The 25,902-nt window shown below is 39.5% G+C and overlaps 1 protein-coding gene across 22 annotated transcripts in view; it reads right to left on the bottom strand.

The window, feature by feature from the left end:
• The window catches only part of CELF2 (CUGBP Elav-like family member 2), a 544,814-nt gene that overhangs the window by 109,201 nt on the left and 409,711 nt on the right, over positions 1–25,902 (bottom strand). For 21 of the 22 annotated variants that reach the window (XM_072923957.1, XM_030263720.4, XM_072923958.1 and 18 more), the window contains one exon: positions 22,411–22,607. In XM_072923957.1, the coding sequence (XP_072780058.1) occupies positions 22,411–22,588 (178 nt within the window). In that variant the 5' untranslated portion in view covers positions 22,589–22,607. Of the gene's footprint in view, positions 1–22,410; positions 22,610–25,902 lie in introns of those variants that run through there. The other variant, XM_041713752.2, reaches the window with a different exon arrangement.

The raw sequence follows: 25,902 nt of genomic DNA, 5'->3' as shown, positions 1-25,902 counted from the left end.
AACAGCTGTGACACTGTATCATAGTTCAAAAAGACTCTACAAAGATCATGTTTACATAAATTAACATAGGCAGGGACATATCTTTCCCTAATGTCATTTCAAAAGCCCCACTGTCTCCAACCCTGGGACTCACTGGCAAATCAAACTTCCCAGCATACATGTCGTATAGTCCCGGATTTCCTTCTATTTTTTCTTTCAGTTAACTGCTTGAGAAAGATCACTGAAAACTGTCTTTTCCTGATAAGACTTCCAGATCACTGCTTTGATGAAACCTCTAAGTGCAGTGTGACTCCTGAGAAGCCACTCGAGTCCTAGTTCAACTAGGAGGCAACTCTGTAGAGAAAAATACTCAGAATAGAAAAGCTTTACCATAAAACTATTCCTTCAAAAGAACCAAATCTTTGAGAGTTATTTGCAATTTATAAACTTTCCATATGAAAAACCCATGTTCTGTACTGGAAATGATCTTCACTGGTTAAATGCCAAAGGCATCCTGGGCTGCATCAGGCAGAGCAGGTCAGTGGAGGTGATCCTTGCCCTCTGTTCAGCCCTGCTGAGATATAAATGGGGTTCTGGATCTTCTTATTTTTCCCTATTAAAGAGATGTGCTCATACTGGAGGCTGTCTTGTGAAGGACCATGAAGATGAGGAAGGGTCTGGAGTATCTCTCATATGAAAAACAACTGAGAGAGCTGGGACTGCTCAGCCTAGAGAAGAAGACATTGGAGGAAGATAGAAGCCTTCTAAGTGGTTCAATGACAGGACAAAAGGCCATGGACACCAATTAAAATACAGGAAATTCAATTTAAAAATAAGGAATGACACTTTTATTTAAAAGGTGATCAAACACTGGCATGGTTTGCCCAAACAGGTGGTGGACTCTCTCCATCCCTGGAGATATTAAAATCCTTCCTGGACACAGCTCTGAGAAACCTCCTGTAGATGACCCTGCTTAGAGCTGGGGTTGGATAAGGTGAATCCCAGAAGTCCTTTCTGAACTCAGCCAGCTTGTGATTCTGTGAAATGGCAATGAAGGAATTTAACTGGCTTCTGACAACATCCCTCCTAACACAGTTTAACTTCTCCAGAAATATTTTCCAAGCTTATTTAACTCTAGCAGATAACATCGGTTAAATTACGGTTTTATTGGTGTATCTATCAGCTGGGAACCAGCTCTCACTCACTAGCAAATTTCACACACTAGATGAGGTTTTTTCATAGCAAGAACACAGGAATAAAGTTTTTTTTCCCTTTTGTTAAGAAACAGAATCAGAGACCTTATAGCACCTTCTAGTACCTAAAGAGAACCAAGATATGGCTGGAGAGGGTCTTTGACAAGGGTGTGTAGTGATAGGACAAGGGAGAATGGCTTCAAAGCAAAAGAGAGCAGGTTTCAATAGGGTAGAAATTCTTTACTGTGTGGGTAGTGAGACACAGGAACAGCTTGCTCAGAGAAACTGTGGATCCTGGAAATGTTCAAGGCCAGGCTGGATGAAGTTTTGAGTTACCTTTTCTAATGGAACGTGTCCCTGCCCACATCAGGGTGGTTGGAACAAGATGATCTTTAAGGCCCCTTCCAACCCAAACCACTTTATGTTTCTCTGGTGATTCTAGGAACATCCCAGCATGGCAGATATTGCCAATAAAAATGTCTTGTGTCATACCTGTTTTTTAGAAATATATAAACATTTATGAATTAATGATAACACAATGCATTTTATTAAAAGTTGCAGTTTATCCAGACTTGTTGTATCTGACATAATTTTTTTTTAAACCCCACTGACAGATCTAAACCTGTCAGTTTGTGTCTTCTAAGGACAGCATAGGAAAAGCCAGAACTAGCAGTACAAAGAGAAAAGAAAAAGGCCCAGGGAGAAGGAGTTATAAAAAAAGGTACACAGTGGAAATATTGCTATTGCTGACACTTCACTCATTTACAAAACAACAACAAAACCTCAACCCTACCCAGAAACCTGGCAAGAACATTGTGCATGGGATGTTTTCAACATTTAGCTGTATTTGGAAGAGTTGGATACTATTTTTGCAAGAGAATCCAAAATCTGACCTTGGATAACTCATTTCTAGGAATAGGGTGTTTAAGTTCTTCTGAAAATAACATTCAATGCCCATCTGAATCTTTCGATACCTAAATGCTTTTGAAAAATCTGGCCTTTCATCTCCCTGGGCTCTAGCTTTTCCTTGCTAAATAGAAAGAATAAAATGCTCTGAACTCAAAGGAGTACTCCAAAGAAACCATGAAAAAAAATTTGAAGCAAAAAGACACAGCCATTGTAGTGACAATGAGTAACAGCAGAGCACTACGTGCCAGCACTGTGCCCATCTGACTCACTGCGGTCTGTCACATTTCCTCCAAAAGGTACCTTATAGGAAAAAGGAGGAAATCAATACAAGACATTTGAGATGGCTTAAGGGATGCTTGAGTAGCATGGGAAGAAGTTCTAAGATAAATATTGCCTCTAAGTGCCCTGAACTTGAATCAACAAATAACTGTTTCCTCCAACACCTCCCCTGCCCCATATTTTGCTGCTTTTGGCCAAGTCACCAAACTGTGGGCTCCATTCTCTGCTGGTGGAAGAACTGGCAAAAGCTCCACTCTGAGTCATGACTGGCTACAACATACACACTATTTTAATGGAGAAAATTTTCAACTATTTTAATTTTTTTTCTCTTGATAAATACATTTCCCCATCTTTAAAACCAGTGTCTAAATCCATTGTCTGAATTTGCCCAAGATGCAGTCAAACACTTTCAACTCTTTCTCGACTTCAACATCATGAACCCTTGCACATCTCATATCGATTTCTAGGCATCCACAGCTTCACTTTCACAGGGTCACAGCACATGTCAAATCTTTCCTGTATTGCACCTTCAAGCAGTGTTTCATCTAAGGACCTTCGCTTTGCCTGAACTTATTAGCAGTGACACATTTGTTCCCCAATTAGACTTTCTTTATAAGAATAATAAAAATGAAATAGAAGACATTCCTGGCAACTTTTCTATCTTTCTAGTCAATTGAAACAATTTTATGCAGATGAAGATGCAGCTCCACAGAGCCTTTGAACTTTAAGCATCATCTTTATTTGGCTTTGAACTCTCAACAGGGCCCATGATCTTTCAAAGCAATGTACTCTGCTGTGGAAACTTCAAAAAAGAGGGAAAAAGGCATGCTTAGAAAGAAAATGCAAAAGATGGGGTTTTTTTTAATGCTTGATGCTCCTGGAAATAAATAAAAAACCCAACTGAGTGGTATCTGAAGAAGTGTATTCGGCACTCAAGTGTTTCCCTAATTAATTGTTTAGATGAGTGCTAAAATAAATGCAGCAGCAGCAAAGATAAACAAACCACTTTAGTAATAAAGCCATATATTTGTGCAGGCACACAAAAATAAATGGCAGCACTTAATGAGCACAAGCAATGAGAAGGAAGAACACACTTCATGTGGGGGATCTATGCTCAGAAAGCTCAAGCTCAAAGGTATTTGAGAGGTATCTCACAACCACTTCCCAACCTGCCTCTCATGTGCCTCTTGCACGAATTTGCACAGATTAACAGTGTAAAAATGGAAAGTGTCCTGATAAAGAATTGTAGCTCACTTTTCACCTTACCTGGGCAGCCTCACCAGGGCAAGGAAAACACTTCTGGGGAGAGATTGCTAGCATAGTTAATTATTATTCCTCTGTATTTTTGTCTGATTATTAACTAATGTAAAATCAATGAAGGGAGATACGGAATAGATGTGCAACACATGTACTTCCAAAATGAGGGAGAAAAACTAAGATGATTCATACAGTCTTTTTCTTCTGACTGGAAAACAAGCTAGCAAAGTATTAATACTGGGGGAAAGTGTTATCTTGTATATCTAGCAAAGCAGTTTTAATAGAATTATCCATCTGTTACAGAAAGGAAAATTCAGCTAAGCTCCTCTCCCAGAGAGAACGGCATTACACTTCCACACGTGATTCTTCCAAAGTTTTATCTTGTTCTATCTGTAGATTTCCCAGAATCAGACTTTCCATAATTTCAAAAAAAACCCCCCAAAAAAAAACTATTTAAAAATCTCACAAGAAATATTTTAAATACGCTTTTCACAGTAAACACTTTCAGTTTTGCTTTATTTCCCATTGCTATTTGTGTCTTGAAGACCTTACGAAATATCTTAGTATAAATGATTTGACAAGCAGACCAAAACATAAAACCCCACATGCCATAAAAATAAACATGTTATTCTCCCCAGAAGCCTTCATACAACTGACTGTTTATTTCTTGGAACTATCACCATGTATGCTCTGGAAACTGATGAAAGAAACCTGTTCAGGAATATTTAATATCTATTAAGGGAAGGGAATATTGAGACTGTGTTGGATGACCCATAGGACATGTAAGTCTGTTAGTTAATATCAGTTCAGAGAAGTCCAGACAAGAGTACCATGATCTATAGATTGTATGGCTCTCCAAAGATCAAGATGTGGCATTTAATCAGACCAAGATTTAAAATAAATCTCCAGCAGCCTGTTTTCAAGTTATGACAAGGGAAATACTTGGCTCTAGAGGTACAGGCTGCATGACATGATTGGCAACTTATCAGGACAAGAAGAGAAAGAAGCTGGATGATTGGCAACTTAATCAGAGGGAGAAGGAAGAATAGAGAAAAGGAACAAAACGAGTGCCTAAACAGTGATGTGTTGGCTCCTGCGGCTGTCAAAGGTGGCCTTGAGCAGGCAGTGGCAGGAGGGCTTACACTGAAGCTTGTCTGCAAAGTAGATGAAACTATTCAGTGTTCCTTGGCATCAATAGCATGCGGCTGTTGAATGTATCTAATCACATTTGGAGAAGCAGAATTCTGCATGGTGCTCTCCGCAGGTCACCATGGCAGCCACAGGAACACATCCAACAAAACATCACAGAGGCGCAGCTTCGCTACCAAAAAACTCAGAGGACTTTAGAACAAAGTCCCCAGTCTCAACTACAAGCTAAAAAAATATATATAAAACAAAACCTCTGAGCAAAATATCAAAATATGATACCAGAGGTCCTTTAGTTAAATTTACAACATGACCTCATCATTTATTCAACATGCTGTTATTGTGTAAAATATTTCTGTTGAGCACAAATAAGGCAAAATTTTCCTGGATGGGAGCTGAGAAATGGTGGGTCACAAGTTCGATTGTCAAACAAGCCTTGCAACCAGCAGTTCTTACTGCATAACTTGGTCTTTTCACAAACAGCCCTACTTATAGATGACTTGTATTTATTCATGGAGTACAATGGATCAACAGAAAAACTGCAAAATGCCCTAAAAATGTGAAGTTTCTTTTCCCACATGAAATGGGATGTGGGGAAATAAGGATGTGCTTGGAGGGCAGACCTGTTAAAATTGGGGCCCCTATCTTGTACAATATTTTGTCTCTGCTAAGACTTACTAGGCAAAACTTAAAGATAATTCCAAGCAATTTGAATTAATCTATCAGACTTCAGCATTACTCATTACAGCATTTTGTATGCCAGAAAGATAAACAATATTATAGAGCAAAATTATTTCTGGAACTGCATATTGCACATTTTCACTATAAAGCATATCATAAGCTTCGACATAGAGATAACTAAGATTACTCGTCAACCTCCTCTCTCCATCAGTCTTAAAAATTAGGATAAAAAAAGCTTTTCATGTGCAACAACACGCTACATATTATTCCTGCAGAGTTATAAAAAATGTGGAACTAAATATCAGACAAGCCCAATTTAAAATGATGAAACACTTCTGAATTCTAAAACAATTAGGCTAATTTACAACACATGGCCTGATGCACTGGAAGTTTTAATCCTTTTATTTTCCTTTTTAAAAGAGGGGACATTTTTTCATGCTAGTCATAAATTAGTACAATCAAGACTTATTTCTTTTTTTCTCTGAATAGTCTTCAAGAGCAATTCTTACACCTCCTAAAGAGGTTTGTGGAAGATTCATATTTTACCTGGGAAGAGATACACAGAAGTAAATTACAGAGTTAGGAAAGTCAAACCATAACTATAACTGAAGAAGAGCATCATTTTCTTTTTCTATGCCTTTTCAATGATGCTGTGCTGCAAATTTACTCAGTTTTCACTGCTAAGTCCCTCATTTCTGCTTGTAAATCAGGGATCCTGCGGTGCCCTAAATATTATTCAGATGAGGGCTGCAGTTTTCTCCTCTGCTCTTTGTGATGGTTCCTCCCAGAAAACACATGCACCTTGATATTTCTGATCCCTCTGGGTAAGAGATTTAAACAAACACTGACATTGGCAATGCAGCCCTGCTTGATCATGGTACTAAAATGTCATTAAGTGTGTTTCAATATGCACTCAGTTATTGCCAGTCTTGTAAGACAAAGAGAAAACTGCAGAAACTCTTTCCTTTACCACAAGACAATGTTAGTGATGGCAGCAACATTGCTCAAAACCTACTCTGAAGAATATTTTGGCTCCTTTTTTACAGAATACTGATATTTAAAGGATAAAACATAAAACAAAATATACAGGGAATTCATAACACTTTCAAGGCTTTCCCTTTTGCAACACATGGACAATGGATTTTAAATGAAAATTCTGTTTCTCTACACTTAAGGGTATTAATATTTTAGTATGACTGCATCTGTGAATGAAGACATTCAAAAAGCCATTATGTTTTCAACTTAGGTTAATAATAAGGCTATTTTTCCACCCACTCTCTGGCACAGCTGTAATGTTCTTGGCCTCAAGTGGGAGGCAATGTGGAACAAGGATTAGCAAGATGGATGATATACAACATACAGTGCCAGTTCATATAAAATATTACTAGATTGGAAATGACTGTTTACTGTCTCAGTGATTATATGATCACTTCTTTTCCTTCCAAAGAACATACAGGATGTGGCGCTCCTCTATGCCAATAAAGCTTAGTGCATAGCACCTAGATAATGACAAATTAATTTTTGAGCTCAGCCTGATGAAGGGGTTAGCCAAAATCCTAGGCAGAGTTTATCCCCAGTACTATTTTACATGACAGAAAATGCATCCCTCCAATTCATCAATATTAGCACAGAAGAGAGATTATACAACAAAAAATAAATAAAATGGGGGGGTGAGAAACACAAAAAAATGTTAGGACTGTGTGTGTTTACAGTACAATAATCAAACATTTAATCTTTGGGTTGTAGGGGGGAATTGGAAAAAGTGTCCCATGGTCCACTTCCAAATAAAATCAGACAAAACATTTAGGAATGCACTAAGCAGAACAAGCATAGATTTGGCAGAGGTTGGACGAACCAGCAGGGTTTTTTTTATCCAAGTTAGGTTTCCAAACCTGAGGCCTTTGCATCCTGGAACTCAAAATCTCTCACCTGATCTAGGGACCAAGCCCTTTTCACAAAGGCCACAGTGGCTCAACCATGAGCAGGAAGGGATGCTGAGCCCTGGATCTTGGCACGTTTCTGAACAGTCTTACCTCAAACCAGAAACCACGTGGGTCAAGTGTTGTCTGATCCAGTCATAAAACTTCTTTAACCACAAAGTCAACATCAGTTGTTTAAATACCAAGTGCTCAGCAGTTCCCATCCCTTGGACTACTGGCCACAGCTACTGCCAAAATATCAACAATACTTCAGAGTTGAAAAATGTTTTCTTTAATAATTTTAGTGAGAGAGCATTTTCACATGAAAGAGAAACAAAAGTGTTTCTAAATGGCAAAATAATTTCTCGTCTCCAAGCAAAGACCCTCTAAAAGCTGTGTGTGCAACCCAAACCACCTCCATTTTCATGTGGTTTATTGATTTAATAAAGCATATAAATGGTAAATGGGCTTATATCATTATTCTACCAGCTGCAGTTGATCTAGATTCACTGAACAAACTATTCCCACAAAATATTTTCATTGAAATTAATCTTAATGTTCACTCCTCCTTCCCCCACAAGCCAACACTGAGACACTTTGAAATGCACATTAGCTACTTCAATAAATAAGTGAGCAATTCTTGGTTTTCCTAACTATGCAGGGTATAAGTGGATGTTCTCTTTGCATGCCCTGGGTGATGAAAAAGACATTAAGTACTAGGATTTTTCCTGTTTGGGTAGCCCTGTGAAAGCCAGCCTGTGAAGTTTGCAGGCTCACTCTCCCTATAATTTCCAAAGCATCAGAGTTTCCATGAGCAGTGCCCCTCCCAGTCAGGTCACCAAAGCCTCAGCCCTGCATGACCCAGCTTTTTTTTTTTTTTGCAGGGCTTCGTTCCAATACCGAGAGCAACTACCCAAAGTTTGAAAGTCTGCTCCTTTGACACTCTCAATCTGGCAAGTGTAGAAGAAATGCTGTTAGATGAGAAGAAGGAAAAAAGCAAGAAGTAGGCACATTCCCTTCTCCTACTCGCTCTCTAATGATCTTTGTGCTTTTTTCTTTTAATTCTTATTTAAAATTTCAGCCCTTTACAGTAAGATCAGCAAGAACAGACCTTTGCTTCACCAAAGATGCACAAAGCCCTTTTGTTGAGGACATGGGTCCAAAACTGTGGTGTCTGGGCTGTGCAGCTCTCAGTGCAGGCACACTATCAATCCCTCTTGCTCAGCTCTGTTGTCAGTGTTTCAGGACAAAGATCATTCTACCAATCTGTTTGTACAGCATATTGTACAATCTGTTACGTGCATCTGCAATACAAACACTAAATGGTAAAAAGAGCATGTGGAAAAGGCTGAAGCCCCAGATTTTGGGTGCCTTTGTTATCTGTGGCTCATGGACCCTGGTCTGCAGCTGCACTTTTGACTTGCTGCAGGCTCACAACATACCATGGGCACTCGCCATGAAATATAAATACTGCCTATTCCCTATTAAAAATACCCAAATGGTAGTTTTCCCCCCTTCGTCCTATTTCAAGGGAGTAATTCAGAAGTTAAAACCATGACCACACCAATGGGAAAAAGACACCAAATTACCTTTTGTAATATCCTTCTCAAATACAAAACAAAGCCATGAAACTTAGGGAGAAGGAGAAACAGCTCATGCCAGATGTTACCTAACGAATGCTCAATCATGAGCACTACATACAAATGTATGAGAAAAAGATGCCTACTCTTAAACAAACTGTTCCCCAAAATCACATCTAGCTGCAACAGTAGTATGTTTGTCATCCTTACTAAATATTTGTTTTATTTTTTTTTTTAAGACAGCCAACTCTGCTGACATTTCTGCACAGAACGTGACACTCTGCTCCTTGCAGCACAGATTGCCAGACTGCTGCTTTACATGCTGATTTCTCTTTTGTGAACTGAGACCTTGAATACTTTCACGGGGGAAAAGCAGATCAATGATTTTTTAAGAGAGCTGAACAATTCTGTATAATGAACATCAGTTAACACGGGCAATTACTCTTTCTTTTTCTCCCCCAAAACAGCACCACAGAAACAAAGAGGAGATTGTAACTCCTTTGAATGGCATGTGCCTCACTGACTGTACCAGAATGCCACCCGCATGCAGAAATATGGCTGGGTGAAGTTCAGGAGTGGCATGTGGCTCGTTAAAATATAAGATGCGTAGGTGAATAAAAACTTTTGCCATTTGATTTAGTCAACAATAAAGAAAGCTGTTGTAGAAACTATTCTACTGTTTCCCAATTTTCATAAAAGATTGGTTCAAACCTTCTTTCTTTGTTGCTTTTGTTGCTGAATGAATGGAGAATAAAAGGTTGGGATTTTTTATTTTCTAGATTTCATGGGGTTTTTTGCTTTTTAGAGAATGCATGTGAAAGGAAAATAAAATAATAGCAAACATAAAGGATATGCAGGCTTCAATGGGAATTTTGACATTCAAAAATATTCTGCAAAAACATCCAATATATCACATTTTCTCCTTAATGGTTAAAACATAAGTATCAGAAAATTGGGGCTCTCTTTATCCCTGGTTTGAATCATGTCTCTGGCTATGTCCCTGCATTTCCACGCGTCTGAGTTTTCTGTTTATATCATGTCAATATGTAAATGCAGCTCATTTGCATTTCTGCTTTTATGTAGGAAGTCACACAAAATACCTCTCTGGATCTCATTGTGGCACATCTGTATAATGCGAGAGTGAGAGTCCTGCAGTAATAACAGCATAAAAAATACCACCAGGATTATTCAATGAAATCCCTCTGCCACCACTGCTGTTATTTGTGGAGGGCTTCCAAACCCCAATGTGAGTCACCCCGAGTCCCTCTTGAACACCCAGACAATGCCTGGTTCCATCACTGGTGCAGCCATGACCCAAACCAGGTACACCCAAGCTGGGAAGGACACTCATGCCAAAATCACACCCCCCTTAGCCACTCAGAAAAGCACTGGTAAGAGGAGTCTCCATAAAAAGCCTTGTTAAAAGGCTCAGTGATTCCAGGCTCTTTACACACACCAGTGCCTGCTCCCAGCTTCCAGCTTGCTCCTGTTCAGCAAAGCACTGAAGGAAATTGTTTCATTTTAATCACTTGCTGAAGTCATCATGACTGTGTGCTTAGTTGAGCAGGGGTCTTTATGAGCCAAATATTATTCTTAGTAATAAGGAGACCTGGCAATACACTAGATGGAGCTTTTGATAGTAAGTAACATTAATTGAATTAAATCCTCTTACACCACACACTCTCCAGCTAATGCAGTTTACAGTGAATTTTTCTCTGGCACTCATTTAAATATAATTTTTGCACTTATCTTGTCATGAGGAAATTTCTGAAGGTTACTTGTACTGTGCATGTGTAAACCTACAAGCTACACTGACCTTTAGTTTTGAGATTTTTTTTTAACTACTTAAACTGCAGCATCTAAATGATGATAATAATAATCATAATAATAATAGTCACTGTAATAGTAATAATTCCCTACATCCACACAGCATCTTTTAACTCAATATATGCCCAAGTGAGAACTAGCAAGTAACACAGCACAGAAAGATGTCACATACTGACTGGGAAGGAAAGCTAAAACTGTTGGAAATGAAAATGCTGGGAGATGACACATTTGAAAACCTGAATTTTCACAGAGAATTTTTCACTGTTCTTTTGAAAAACATGAAAGTGTTCTCCACAGAGGCAATTTCATATTTACCTTTCATACACAAGCTGGCATTAATAATAGCTATGGGGCACTTGAGCACCACACTTTGGAATCGTTTTCTGTCTGAATCAGAAAAGAGGTTCACATCCATTGATCCAATAGACTGGTTTTGGTGACAGTCCCAGCTATTTTCCTAAGGGTAGCCCAGTGATATACTGGAAACCAGTCTCAGTTTTTGCAAAACTGTAAAAAGGGAGGTGTCAGCCAAAAAAAACCCAGCAAACAAATCAAAACCCATCCAAACACAAAGCCAAACTTCAGCGTGTGTGCACAACTACCCATAAATCAAAAGTCTCAGAGTTTAATGAAATATGGGAAGGACAAGTGTAGAGATAGGAAGAGAAAACTGCTGAACATGATGGAAAAGAGCATTTTGGAACGTCCTTCCTATCCACAGTGGACATTTCAGGCCCTTGTCTTGGGTAAACCTTCCTTGACAGTTCTATCATAAGCTCTTTTTCTTGTCTTCTATTTCTCACAATGAGAAGCATCCTCAAGTTAAAGATCTACCCAATTTCACCCTTTGAAATAGAGAAGAGATAGTAATTTTGGGTCACACTGCACCAAGCAGAGAATAACCAAGCAATGCACACTGAAGTGCTGACAGCCATGGGAGGTGGGAAATACCAAATCTAAAGGGGAAAAAACAACTTCTGAGACCACTTGACCTCTGTCCTGAGCTCAGCACCACAAAAAGAAACCCTGTTGCCCAGTTTTTACTTCTCTTTCTGGATAAGCAGGTTTTTGGAAGGGTGGGAGAGATTTGACAGAAAGTTTATTTGGCCACCAAGGCTCATCAAGACTTTTTTTTTTCCTTTTTAGTATTAAATAAAAGGAGAGACCAAGGACCCAGTTTTCCCTGTTTCCTTCCTCCTGCCCAGACTCAGATGCCTGTCATATTAAGAAACACCAAACAATTTTGTTCAGCTGTTATGGCACACAATAGGAGACGTTCAAGGGAGAACACAGGACCGCAAAGCATTTTAAAACTCTTAAATAAAATGTGGGCTACAGGAGGCTCTCATTCAGAAGCAACATTTTATTTTCCACTGAGAGTTCCCCCACACTCTGGTGAAGTGAATTAAAATTGACACTGAGAAAAATCTAATTGAGCCAGAGACAACACAACACTTTTCACTATAGAAACTCAAGTCCTGGTGGAATTACTTGGGTTAATATAGTCCATTTTAAATCTACAATGATTTTTATATCCCATGATCTGCAAATAATAAAGGAAGATTGTTGTTTAAGACTCATTGTATTAATTAGGGGGAGCATAGGAAGAGTGAGAGCTGGTGCCTTTGGGTCTGCTCCATACTTGTTTTCTAACTGCAATTCTCATCAGATCCGATTAATATGTGGATAAACTAATGCAGATCTCACCTGGGCAGTGTTAACATAACAATTTTTTTGCGTCAACCAGCTCAGGGATTCATGCACTGAAAATGAAGGGAGCAGATTTGATTTAGGCAAAATGACACTAGCACAGAGAGGACATCTTTCTCTGCCTGCTCAAAGTGACTCAAAAAATTTGGGAAAAGTCACCCCAGGCCTCTGTATCTCAGCTCTTCCAGCTGGTAAAAAGGAGTGATGCAATTTGTCTCCCTTTGCAAAACACTTGGAGATGTCTGGCTGAAGCAGCAGCCCTGCTCCTTATGGTGCCACGCTCATCCTTGCAGCAAAAAGTTTCCTGCAGTACATTATATTAATCTACTCCTCATTGTGGTACAGCTCCCTAAAATTGCAGTTGAAGGCATGACATCTTGAGCTACGAGGAGAGTTTAATTACTGTTATTAGAAAACATCTTCCACCTCTTTACAGCTCTTCTTAGTCCTCTAAAAGAATGCCTGAATTGGATGCAGTAGGTATTTTAAATTAAAACCACAAGGTAGTAGACACTGAAGTTTTCTCTTACACAAATAATAATGAATTTATGCACCACAGAGTTTAATCTGCAGAGTGAAAGTCTAACGTCCCACTTAAAACTGCATACTCATGGGCATAGATTAGGCAGTAATTAGGTTCAGTGAGAAACTGAAAAGATTCACTGGAAACATTCAAATTTAATTTATTCACTGGCTTGTCTCAGAGTGTTTTTATAAGCAATTAGAAAGACACAGATTCCTGAAAATGCATTCTTTCCCAAGACAGATGGACCAGGAGATTTATATGGCATACACAGCCTTCCACCCACAGCTCACTGGCTTGAGTTAAGCTCAAAGCAGGCTTAGAAGCCACTACCAGACTTTATCCTTGGGGAGTTATTTGCTATTCTTTTGAAATATGCTGATGGCTACAGTGCACTATGAAACTGATGTCTTAAAAAAGGAAGAACACTACAACTGGCACAGCACATCCTTTTATAGCATCTGTACCATTGAAGTCTGACACTGAGGATGTTTTGGGTCCTACCAGACCCAAAACAAGGCCAAATCTGCCCTCTTGCTACCCTGCTCCCACAAAAAAAAAAAAAAAAAAAAAAAAAAACCAAAAAAACATACAGGCTGATACAGGCTGACAAGGTCTGGTGCAGGGAAGATGGAAGTAATGAAATAGTAATTAATTTATACTGCTATACATGCTATACATATCTGTTTTTAATGCATTTCAAAATTATAAAGAATAGCAGACATACTTTCAAGGCCCTCCTGGGGTTTAAATATCATGTAAAGAACTAGCAAAATTGATGACATATTTATGCTAAAATGTTTTATGTGGTCTTTAGCTTTTTATTGTGACCCTTCATTGTAATATTTATGTCTCTCACATCATCTCAGCGGCGACAGAAATTCTTAGTGCCTTGGAGTCTCTCCTTCTATCTTCCCACATTGTGAGTTTTAATTTTAGGTTATTATTAATTTGTGCATATATGTGCACATGCACCTGTGACTGATTTTAGTGGGGTGAAAGGAACAGAAGACAAAATCAATAAATTGCTATTTTTGCAGTGGAAATGAGAGATTTGCAAGCTGCAGTACACTTGAAATCCATGCTCATAAGGCTGCTTCCCAATTACACTTCATTTTTGACACTGCTCAGTTATCAACTGTTTTCTTCCTTTGAGATTCTTGCCAAAGTGTGTGAAGATTTCAGACCAGTCCCCACATCCTTTGCAAAATCTTCTTATGTGTTCGGAGCAAGTGATCTTGATATTAGAATGGAATAGAATAAGAAACACTACATAACAAGAGAAGGGTTGTATGGTTTGTTTTGAAGCCATTGTCTTCTAACAAAAACTCACATATTTTTTATGTGACATGTAGATAAATAGTGTGTTTATTCACATAATCAAAAATTGGAAGAGGAAAAAAATTCAGTGCCACAACGTCATAAAATGGTCGAATCTCATTGATGTGAGCTTTAGTATGGAACTAAAGATACTGGATACCATAAATATCAAGCTGACAGTATCTGGCACTTTTATAGATGCATATATTTTAAATGTAGGCAGCAATTCTGAAAATACTTAAAACATGCCTGTGTTTTATGTCTGAGTATTATATCTATTGATTAATTCCTGCATGCAAGTGTGCGCATGACTTGACTTAGATTTTTCAATGCATTACAGTTTTTTTCCCTTTGAGATTATATATTTGAGAAACTGAGGTTTGGCATACTATTCACATTCAAGAAAGCAATTTGATTAGTTGGTTTTTTTCAATTTTACTGAAAGTTCAGGCTGTTATAAATGCCTGCTCATGTGGGGTTTTTTTTCCCCAATGAAGTGATGTCATTACAAACAACAGATTACACATTTGTATTTTATGAACATTTGGGACTCTTTTTTAAAGTTGTTCCAAAATATTTTATACGCAAATGCTGGATGATGTGCTGAAGTTGTCAACATTATAGCACACCTGAACTGAAGTTCAAAATTCCTTTTCAAATGCTCCTTTACTGAATTTGCCTTCCCCTCAAGTGTTTATCAGACAACAACATTAGAAAGAACTAAAATTGGAATATGAAGTCCTGCTCTTCTCATGGCTGGTCTGTACATGGGTTTTCTATCAATTAAACTAAAAAGATTCAGGTAGTTAAAGTTAATGCATTTTTTTTTTCATCATAGATGTAATTAATAATGTGCTTATACAGACTTAGCTTACTTTTTAAAATCCATATGCAGTCGTAAATCATAGTTAAGCTGCTACAAAACTGCAGGCAATGAGCCCCAAAATGATCTACTTTAATCCCTCAGAGATGTGTTATTTTTATTAACTTCTTACAGCAATACCTAGAGTCCTCATTTTTGGACCAAGCTCCCACTGTGATAAATACTATAAAAATGGGGAGGGAAAAGATGCCTAAAAGTAAAAATAGCTTCGTTCCACTCCAGTCATTCAGGCACTGTATACAGGAACTTTAGAAACAAGGCTAAAGAAAGGTTTCTGTGCTACCTCTGTATTTAAATACCACAAGTGAAAAATCCTCTACCCATCTCCCCCCACCATCCTCTAGTCTTCCCATTCTGCAACCACAACCCCCTGCTTCTGTTACAGTCTCTTCACAAATATCTTCCATTACTTCTGCTCTGTCTGACTGGGTTGGGTTTGCTGTGATAATTTTTGCTATCACAGGGGCTGACTTTCTTGCCATTGTCAATGAAGGGAGTATACAGTGAGTCTGATTTAAGTGGGCAACAGGTTTGCAGCCAAGTATGCAATGGGATGTTACCCTGATCTGCTCCCTCTCTTCAAAGCAATGCAAAAATATCAGGGGACACCAGTCTCAGCCCCTCTTTGTGCTGGACATGGCTAAGCCAGAGACAGCCACTGACAGCTTGGCATCTTGTCCTGTTTATGGGCTGAAACTGCACTTGGACATGGGGAGCAATCGTGTCATGTCCTGTTTCAGATGCACTATTTCAAAATACTAAATGGAAACAAGAAAAAGGAAAGTTTCTTTTGGAACTCTTCTCACTGCTTCTCCTGGAAGACATTCTCTGCTCTGCAAGTGGAGGAAGAAAGTTTGACTTGAGAAGTCAAATTTTTTTCTGTTGGCCTGCTGTTCCTCAGTCTTAAGTCTATGCTATGCAGTCCCTGGATTTAATATTAATTGAAAGAGCTTATCTATTCCTGCCTTTGGTATGCACTTCAACATATCGCAGAAACTTCAATTGCATCCCCTTACAACTTTTTCTTTCCAAACCAAGGTAGAGTCCTATATTCTTCCTCAGCTTTTCCCCTTTTAGCTTTCTTGTAAGTCAATGTTTGAAGCCCTTTACAAGTTAACCTTTGTAGACCTTTCACCATAGCTCAACCCTTCCTGACTTCATACAAAATCATGCTTCTCTTCTCTGGACCTCTGCCCTTTTCTATAGAATGGTACTAAATATTGGTAACTGTAGTTTAAACATGATTAAAAAAATCCTTCTTTAAGTGGTGCAGTATTTCCTTGAAGGCTCTATTCAATGCTTCCATTTATACAGCTCGCATTTTCTGTGCCTTTTTGACCACACAGATACAAAACATCATCTCAGTCCTTTTATGAAATGTGCACTCTTCAAATCCTCTCCTGCTCTCAAATATTGGAAAAATACCCTCATTCAACATACTTGTTCACTCAAAATAAAATTTACTCTACTTGCTCATGGTTCGTTTTACCCAGCAGAATCTCTTTGTGCTTGATTGTTTTCTCCAGGTTATCAGGTGGTTTCTCCCCCATCTAGTCCCTTCTGCATGATCCAAAAAGTTGGATAACAAGTTGGTGGTTCATTCTGTCAAAGCCATTTACATAGAGAGTGAAAAAGTATTGATCTCCAATAACAGTCCCTGTTCTCTCCAATCATCATCCCCTCTCTTCCCCTGGCCTGTAACCTTTCCCCATTCTAATCTGCCCGTGATCATCTACCCAGCTCCTTTCCCCATTTGGAAATGGGTCCTTCTCTGCTTCACCAGCAGCTGCATGGATTAGTCTCCTGTGTGACACTCTGTGAAATGCCCCCGGGAAATCAGCTTGATTATATAGATGATTTCACACCTGTCCGCTTTCACAGAAACTTCTTGAAAAACTCCATCAGATTTGTTGAGTAAGAATTACCTTTTCTAAAAATCAGCTTACATCTGGAATATATTCTATAATGCTATTTACAACCCATTTAAAATGATAGATTTAAGATTCCTTAAGGTTTAAATTTTAATGCCCTACAGTCAGAAAATTCAAGCTAAAACCTTAACTTTATCACTCTCACTTCTTCCCCATTGTCCTTGTATTTAATGACATCTGGCTTTTGCCAGTCTTGTTGTCTGAAACTTCTTATTGTGTACAATGTGCCTGCTAAAAAATAGCATGCAAGGTAATTTTTACTACAGTGCAGGAAAAGATTTCAAGTCTGCATAGTAACAAAATATCTGTCAGCCAGCATCACCAAAATTTAGTCTAAGACACACATGCACAATGGCTGTGGGCACAATTTGAACAGCAAATATGCTCATGGTGCAACTCATCTGATCTCAAAAGCTAAACAGTGCTCATGTGGGCCTCTGAGAGCATTCAAAACACAAAATAAGACATGAAGTGTAGAGAAACCCCAGCTCCTGGAGTGCTGGCTGAAGGGAGCTTTTAAAGAGCATCTAAAAAGTTTTGCCAAACACAATGTATTGAAAGTGCCTGAAGGAGCAGAGGGTGCAATTGGCTGTGTGGTGTAACAAGGGCATTCAAGGAACAAGGAGCAGCTGGTCTTTGCTGCAGGTTAGGACACTCAGGGTGGGAATGTGTGACAAAGTCAGTTCCACAGCTCTGCTGCTGTGCAGGACTGCCCGAGTTCCCTTTGCTCCTGCTGTACCAGGCACTGTGACAGGGATCTGCTGGAGGAGAGGGATCGTCCCCCCTGCCTGCACCAGACTATTTTGGAAGAGCTAAACTGAGGCTGAAGGGGTGCTCAAGCAAGCCAGGTAACTTCTGCCTCCTATATGCATCTCTCTCTATATATATATATGTGTGTAACTATACACACCTATACACCTCCTTGCCCACCTGGTCTCTCCTGTACGCAGCACATGAATGCCTCATTATCAGAATCCTCTGCTCGCCTCCCAGTAGACTTAAATTACCATGTTAAATAGGATAATAATAAACACTGGCCTTTAACTACAGCACATCCTTGCTCACTCAGCAGCCTCCCTCTAATCTGATAAAGGGTGTGTAAAAGGCTACAAGCAAACACGGAGTCAGTTGTTACCCAGGTGCCTCTCCTTGCTTTCTGCAGTGTGATTCCTATGGCAGCACAAAGAAATTCAGGCTCACAAAGCTGTTTTAGGGGACCTTGATCCCTGCAAGAATTATCAGGTATTGAAGCAGAGGCAAGGTGCCAAAAGGACATAGTGGATCTGGCCCAAGACTCTTCTGCTGCATTTCAAAAGACAAAAGTAGCCCTGCACCATCTGCTTGCTTCAGCACTTGGACTTCAAAACCAAAGCAGCCAAGGAAATCTTTCCGGCTTAGGAAAACAGTGGGGAAGAAGAGAGATCTTGGTGGCAGTGTATGCTGCATCACACGGAGTTTGCTGTGTTTGAGATATTAGAGAAACTCTTTTTAACAACTACTCTGGAAAAAAGTCATCTATTCACCCAGAAAAAATTATATAAAGGGAGCAAGCTGGACTGGGAACAGAGAGGGCTGATATGCCCAGACTTTGAATCCCCTTGGCCCCCAGAAGCCAAAAGTGCCATTTATTTCAGTGGTATAGAATTTTGTGCCCTGTTTTTTTTTTTTTTTTTTTTTTTTTTTTGGGGGGGGGGGAAGGGGGTGGGGAGCTGGGGGAGGTGTTGTTTTTTTTTTTTTCCTATTTAGTTTACCTAATCCACTGGATTTCTTTTGTTGCAGAAAGAGGGAAAAGCCTTCCAAAACAACAGGAGAGAAAAACAAAGTCAAATTACTTTGCTGAGCTCTTCCACACATCCAAAAGAAGCAGAGAAATGCAAGCTCTGGAAAGGATGAGGAATTTCCTAGAATGCAGCCATTCCTGAAGCTCCCAGCTAATAAAGCCAAGCTTCAACATTTGCAGTAGTATCAATATATCTGTGGAATTAAGATGGCTTTCCTCTGGTTTTCCAGAGTGAGGTAAACTTGGCTTTCTACCTGTCTTCCTCCAGCCTCAGCTTTGCAGAGCTGGCAAGTGATACAAAAGAGGAGGGAAGACACGAACTAGGCCGTCTGTCGTTGGAGGGTATGAAAGACAGTCTGAATAACAGCAGGAGAGAGAGAAGCAGCCTATGGTTATTTTTGACAGAATTGGGAGAGACTCAGATTGCAGCTTCATAAACAGTTCATCAGAGAAAAACTCGGTCCAAATTAGAGAAGCCCCTTTGGCCAAGCTCACAGAAATGCACAACCCTTGTCTGAGAAGAGAGGAATCTTTCAAAAATCAAAATGCTTTTCTTTAAAGAGCAAAACCTGACTGCTCCCCTCTGTGTGGTGTAGTAACACCAACTTGCATTCCTGTCATTACAACTCATGGCTTGCAGCATATTCAGAAAAAAACTTCTGTGTGACACCGGGCTGTGAATGTTCTGTCTTACACACAGTCCCAACCATGCAATGAAATGAAAAATGGACTTTTTTCTACCTCACCCATCCAGGTCCCCTGGATGGATTGTTTACAAAACTGGAGGTGATACAAAGGGTCAGCAGGGAGAAAAATGCGTGGCACAACCCAAATCCACCCAACTCAAATTAAATAAAAATGGTTGTTTTATGAATATTTACACAGAAGAGGAGCATGGAATTCATTCCACCTTAGACACATGATTTGTCCTGTACAGAGCTAGGAGTTGGATTCTGTAATCCTTGTGGGTCCCTTCCAGCTCAGGGTATTCTATGACCTCCAAACAAAAAAAAAGAAAATTCAGTTTCTTTTTTAAATGCTTAGTAGATAGTGTAGGTGAAGAACTGTCATGAATTGTGAGAAAAGAAGACTGTAGGATGTTTTTCAGGGCAATTTTTCGGTTTGCTTGTTTCTAACATTCTTAACAATCTCTCACACCGAATCCTTTGTGCAACTGGATTAAGAAAATAAAGATCATTCCTAGTCAAGAGATATCCACAAGAAACTCAAGAGGTTTCTAGCAACTTTGCTGACAGACTCAGTTAGGAGGAAGGATAGAGCCAGCATGGAGATAGCTTCCTCCAAAGCTTCTGAGGGAAAAGCTGACCACCAGAGGAGCTTGCTGCTGGTGCCAGAGAAAAGTAAGTCTGAAGGTTATTCTGCCTATCTTCAGGATTAATTTCATTTACTCATTAATTAACACATAATGCCTGAAGTGACAAGCATAATCTCTGCATGGCTGAAAAGAGTCCAAGCAAAAAGCATCCCCAAAACCCAGCCACCTTTCAAAAAGAATATTGTATATGGGACTACAAACATTGATAATTAGTCTACAATGATTTGCATGATCTGTGTTTCATCCTTATGCCTTCCAGCTGCCTGATGGACAGGTACAGTGGTTCCCAGAAATGGGTATCACTGGGTTTCTTCTGTCTAACCACAATATCATTCTCACTTCATTTACTGCTTAGTGGGAAGGCATTGCTGTGACCCAGGAATCAGCTACTTCCAAATGGACGAGTCTCTAAGTTCAGCATTTTAGTGGCTTAAACTAAGGAGGAGTTTGCTCATCCATAGCAGCCTGGACTGCAGAAAATCCAGTTGCTTGACCTCTTAATGCTCTCCTATCCAGCATTACAAGAAAAATACATTTGGTGAGGGCTCTGTGCTAACACAGTAGGGGGGTACATGCTACAATACATCAGTCCTGGGAAATGAGATGGGGGGTGGGCTGGAAGCAGAACTACACTGAAACACTCCAACCAGAAATACCTTCTGCTTCTGAATCATAGAATCATGGAATGATTTGGGTTGGAATGGACCTAAAGGAGCACCTTATTCCAGCCCTCTTGTCATGGACAGGAACACGTTTCATTAGAGCAGGTTGTTCCCACAACATACCCTTGAAAACTTCCAGAGATGGGGAAGGGGGAAGAGTGATCTAGCACAGACACTCGAATAGCAGGAAGGTACAGTGAGCTAGACCTCCTCCCTGACACTGGTGTGGGACCAATGCACCAAGTCTTTTAACTAGAAGTGAGAGATACAAGCAACCCAAAATAAACCATGGTCACTTAAAGCACCCGACTGCTTAAACTGGGCAGCAAAAAGAAGGCACTGAGAGGATCCTCTGCCCAGTACCAGGAAAATGGAGATATGCTGAGCCTTGGCAGTGCTCTGCCCAAAAGCACAGGAGCACTCGAGGCTGCGCTGTGTGCCTCCCACAACAGCAGGCACCTCTCATCTCCAGCAAGGGCTGTTTTACACTGTTAACTTTCCTGTGAGCCCACAAAATCATTCTGTGATATTCTCCATAGCACGTGTGCTCTGAAGGTTTTTAGAGTCAGTGGCAGGAGTGCAGTAAGAAGTGTAAATAAGTGTAAATAAGAAATAGCAACCTTACAGCCAGGCACACACATGCACATCCAGTTCTGCCTCTGAGCTACGCTAATTATTTCTAACAGCAGCAACGCTCTCACATGCCAAGGCTGAAGCAAAACATGCAGCTAGGTAGGGAGGAAAATGCATTCTGTGAACTAAAATATTCACTTTCAGCTTACATGTAAGCACATGTCACACTTAAACAGCTATAATGCACAGAACTCTCATGTGCCTAAACAAGCACAGATATATGCAGTGAAAGGAAGGAATATAGTTAGGGACAAATACTTTAGAAAAAATGTGTATAGAAAAAATGCAGGAAGGAAAAGTAACTCTTTCATTTAGAACAATATCAATGCCAAAAAATAATCCTTACACATGACTGCAGAAAAAAAAAATCACATTTTGGAAAAAGGGCAGGGTGGCTGTTTGTAATTTTTATTGCTGTTGGAGCAATGATGTGGCAAGAACCCACCATCATAATTTTTCCCTTCTGTATCATTAAAATATTTCCCACCTGGGGTGCAAAGAGAGGAAATGAAAGGAAATAGAAAATTATATTTTTCATGAGCTAATCCTGGGAAGCAACCTCTCAGGTTTCCACATTTTTGGCAATGATAATTTAAACAAGGAGAGAGATATTTGATTATTTTTTTGCACAGTTGGAACACATGCTTCCAGATAACAGATAATAAACTTCAGCTTAAGAAGAGGAGGAAGGCAATATCCGATAGGATTCATGAGTCCTCTCCTCTTAGGACTGCTGCACAGCTCAACACAGCATACTACAAAACCTAATGCCCCGCTGCAAACCTCTCTAGAAATGCTGAAGGGAAGCAAGATCATAGGGAAAACAAGCAAACTGAAAGCAAAGAGAGCATAACTACTGTACCTTTACTTTGGGGAGGGTTCTGACTCCTGTCTCGGAGAACATTAATCTGGTAGACAGCTCCATAAGGCTCAAAAAGTTCTTTTAATTCTTTTTCTGACCACGAACGGGGAATCTGTCCAACAAACATCTTAATGGCATCTGGGTCTGGTTGGTCTGAATGATCCAAAGCTCCATTCATCTTGTTAGCTGTGCCGTTACTAGAAAGTGGAAAAGGAGATTAAAAAGAGAAGACAAGTTAGGAGACTACGCAGTCTTCATGTGCACTAGATGCAGAAGATGATGTCAATTGGCACAAAGCAGAAAAAAAAAAAATCAGTGTTTAATTAATAGCATAAGTATTACAAACAAAAAACAATGCTATTACATTTTTCATTGAGTCTGGTTTTCTCTGCAGGCTGCTGCTTAATGTCATTATATAAGATGAGAGCGGCACAACACAACCCAGGATTTCTGCATTTTAAAGTAGAGGATAGTGGCAAATAAGTGCAGCTTTCTCTCCATGGCTGTTGTAAACAGAACTGCAGTGAATTCTCACTAAACTGGCTACTGGCAGAAACCAGGCAGTGCGTGTGTCTATGTGTGTGTGTGTTTTGTAATAAAGTCACATGAAAGGAGTATGAAACACTTGGCAATCTGTCAGATGACTAATGCAAGATGCCAGCGATGAATCTGCAGATTGTGTGAAGCATCCATGTGTGCATCAAATTAGTCTGATATTGCCTAGAATGGAAAACACTCCAGCTATGTGGCTGGTTGCTGCCGATTAGTTGCCTACGCTCTTTAAAAAGGAAAAGCAGTCTGGAGAGACCCAGTTTAAAGCATAGTGTTTATTGCTGCCATAAAAAAATAGCACAAATCAAAAAGAGACGGCAGTGGCAAAACTGCCTACATCGTTGTGGAAATTCAAATGCTGCTTCAAAAAGTTTTTTTTGCCCTGCAAAAGGAGATCAAATTTTTGAACACTTTCACCCCCTGTAAATTCTTAGCCTATCTGATCTCCAGATGTATGTCTTAAATGTAAGTTCAAAACAACCACACTTTTGCAGGGAAAAAGAACTTCTGAAAAAAAAAAAATCTAATCTGGGAGACAAATGATAGATCACGGTTTAGGAGAATTTGTACTCTTACACAGAAAATAAATAATTTAAAATACTGAACAAAAATAAAAATGCATCACTCCCTCCTCCCTCTCCTTCCTTGCATTTTTGATAATTAAGGACAGTATTTTCAACTAATTACTTGGCTAGAAATTCCAAAAGTGCTGATGATTTTTGGATGTTTCAGTTTCAAGAAAGAACACTAATGATGCATGAATTTTCAAGCATCCCCCCATCTTTCCACCAGGGAGAGGGGGCAAATGGCCTGTATGAAGCAATGTCAGAAGCTGATCATGGCAGAATTCAGGCATTTCAGAGCCACCTGCCACTTTTTAAAAACTTGGCTTTAATTAGAATTTCTCTGTTTGATGATTGTTCAGGAGTGAATGCCCACTGGAGGACTTGGAAGAGCTCAGAATCTGCACAACCAGATGAAAATCATATTTTACATGTGAAAAAAAATATCTAAGAGTGGTGAGAAGAAAACAGCTCTGTGCAATTCCCTTGTCTCAGGGCTATAACCTGTGTGAAGACAAATTATTTAGTTTCATGTGTTTCATCTCCTTGAAAGCATAATTCACATTAATATGCCTGTATTAACTTTAGCACTTTCTCTGCTTACAGGCAAGAAGGAGAAAGTTATATTAAAGGCACATTTTACACCACCAGCAAGAAGTTTGATCATCCCTTGTGAAGTGCTTTCAACACGGATCAGCAGACAACAGCATTTATCACTCTCATAAATGGCTAAAATTCCTACTGCTCTAGCAGGAATCTTGCCTGAGTAAGAGACTCCAAGATTTGGTCCAAACTTTTACATTACATTGCATCTACAAATATCTTGTCTTGCAAATGCTCTTCATTTTGAATAAGTTCTGCAGGTCACAAGTTCACCTGCAGGAATTGTGACTTCTCTAGGCCTTAGAAACTGCATTTCCTTACAAAGACAACACTTAAGCCAAACCAAGCCAACCATCCAAACAACCACCCCCTTAAAATTGCCAAGAAACAGAAAAACTATGACTGACTCACTTGAGTGATAGTTCATGGGAACAACTTTCAAGACTTCCATGGAGCAGTAGGCACCTATGTGACACTTAAACCTCTAAAAAATCACCCAATTATTTCTTTTCAATTCCTATTCCTCTACGTAAAACCCAATCTGTCAAACAACCTCCCTGCTAGGGAAGTTGAAAAGTCCCTGACCCATAGCTTAAAGTAACTGTGGAAAACGCTTATATGTTATTTTGAAAGAAAAGGTAGAAGTTTAGTTAAGCTCCCAGCTCTGCCCTGGGCATGGTCAACTATTTTCTTTCATAAATTGGCTTGACTTTTCACTTCATTTATTCTCTGTGTTGTTTGTATTGAGTTCCATTTTAATGTATGCCCTTCATCTGTTCTCTCTGTTGGATCCCTTCTTTAAGAAATTCATACACAATTGCTACTTAGCCCAGAATTACAGCTAGGGTCATGTTTAATAAAGAATAACAAGTTTATTCCTTTGCTTGTTCCTTTAAACCACCTTTCCTTAAAACCACCTTTACCACCAAGTGCCCCACAATTTCCATTGCTAATCAGCCAATTTTTTAGGAAAGCACAAAGCCAAACACTAATACCTGTTTTCTCAGGTAAATGGCCCTATTAGCATCAAGTTCTTGCTTTGAGCTAAAGGTTTATGCACAGGCCAAGCTCTCTTCTAATTGCACGGAACGTTTAAGCCCTTTCTTATTTTGTTGGGACCGAAGTTGAATTACATTGATCATATTCTTTAAATGCTTTATCGCCTGAAGATGGTTAAAAGCTCTGACTCAAGGCGTCAGTGCCATACACCACGATGCAAAGCTCCAGGGGACAGGTTTTGTCACTCACTGCCTGCATTAACTTGAGTAAGTCATTAAAACTTCTCCAAACTAAATTCCACCATCCATTGACAGCTCTGTCAATCCACTAACTCCTGCAGACTCGGGGAAAAATGAAGTATAATTTAGGTTCTTCTTTAAAATACTTTTCTACCACAAGGTAGGGACTTGACTGAGCTGCCAGCATTTTGGAGGTTTGACAGACAAGTTCAGGCCACAGAGAGGGCACTCAGTTTTACAAACACAGCTGGGCTTCTTCTTAAACTGCACTCCTTTTGATCTCAATGCAAACCAAGGCTCTCAGACACCTCAGAGTGGGAATCCAAGTCTCACTGTTGGGATTTTGAGGAGCTCATGAACACTTTGCAGCAATGACACTTGCAGTAGTATCCTCACCCAGCTTTGGCAGCTGGTGTAGGACTACAGCCAATGCAGACAAAATGAACAAGTGAATAAGTCAGCAGAGAGATAACACTGGGGAAAAACCACCTATTTTATAGATTCTATGGATCTGATTCCTGCAGTGCACTGGAAGG

The sequence above is a fragment of the Taeniopygia guttata genome, chromosome 1A, assembly GCF_048771995.1.
Source record: "Taeniopygia guttata chromosome 1A, bTaeGut7.mat, whole genome shotgun sequence".
NCBI classification, from domain to species: Eukaryota; Metazoa; Chordata; class Aves; order Passeriformes; family Estrildidae; genus Taeniopygia; species Taeniopygia guttata.
This window is presented reverse-complemented; position numbering and strand designations above follow the sequence as displayed.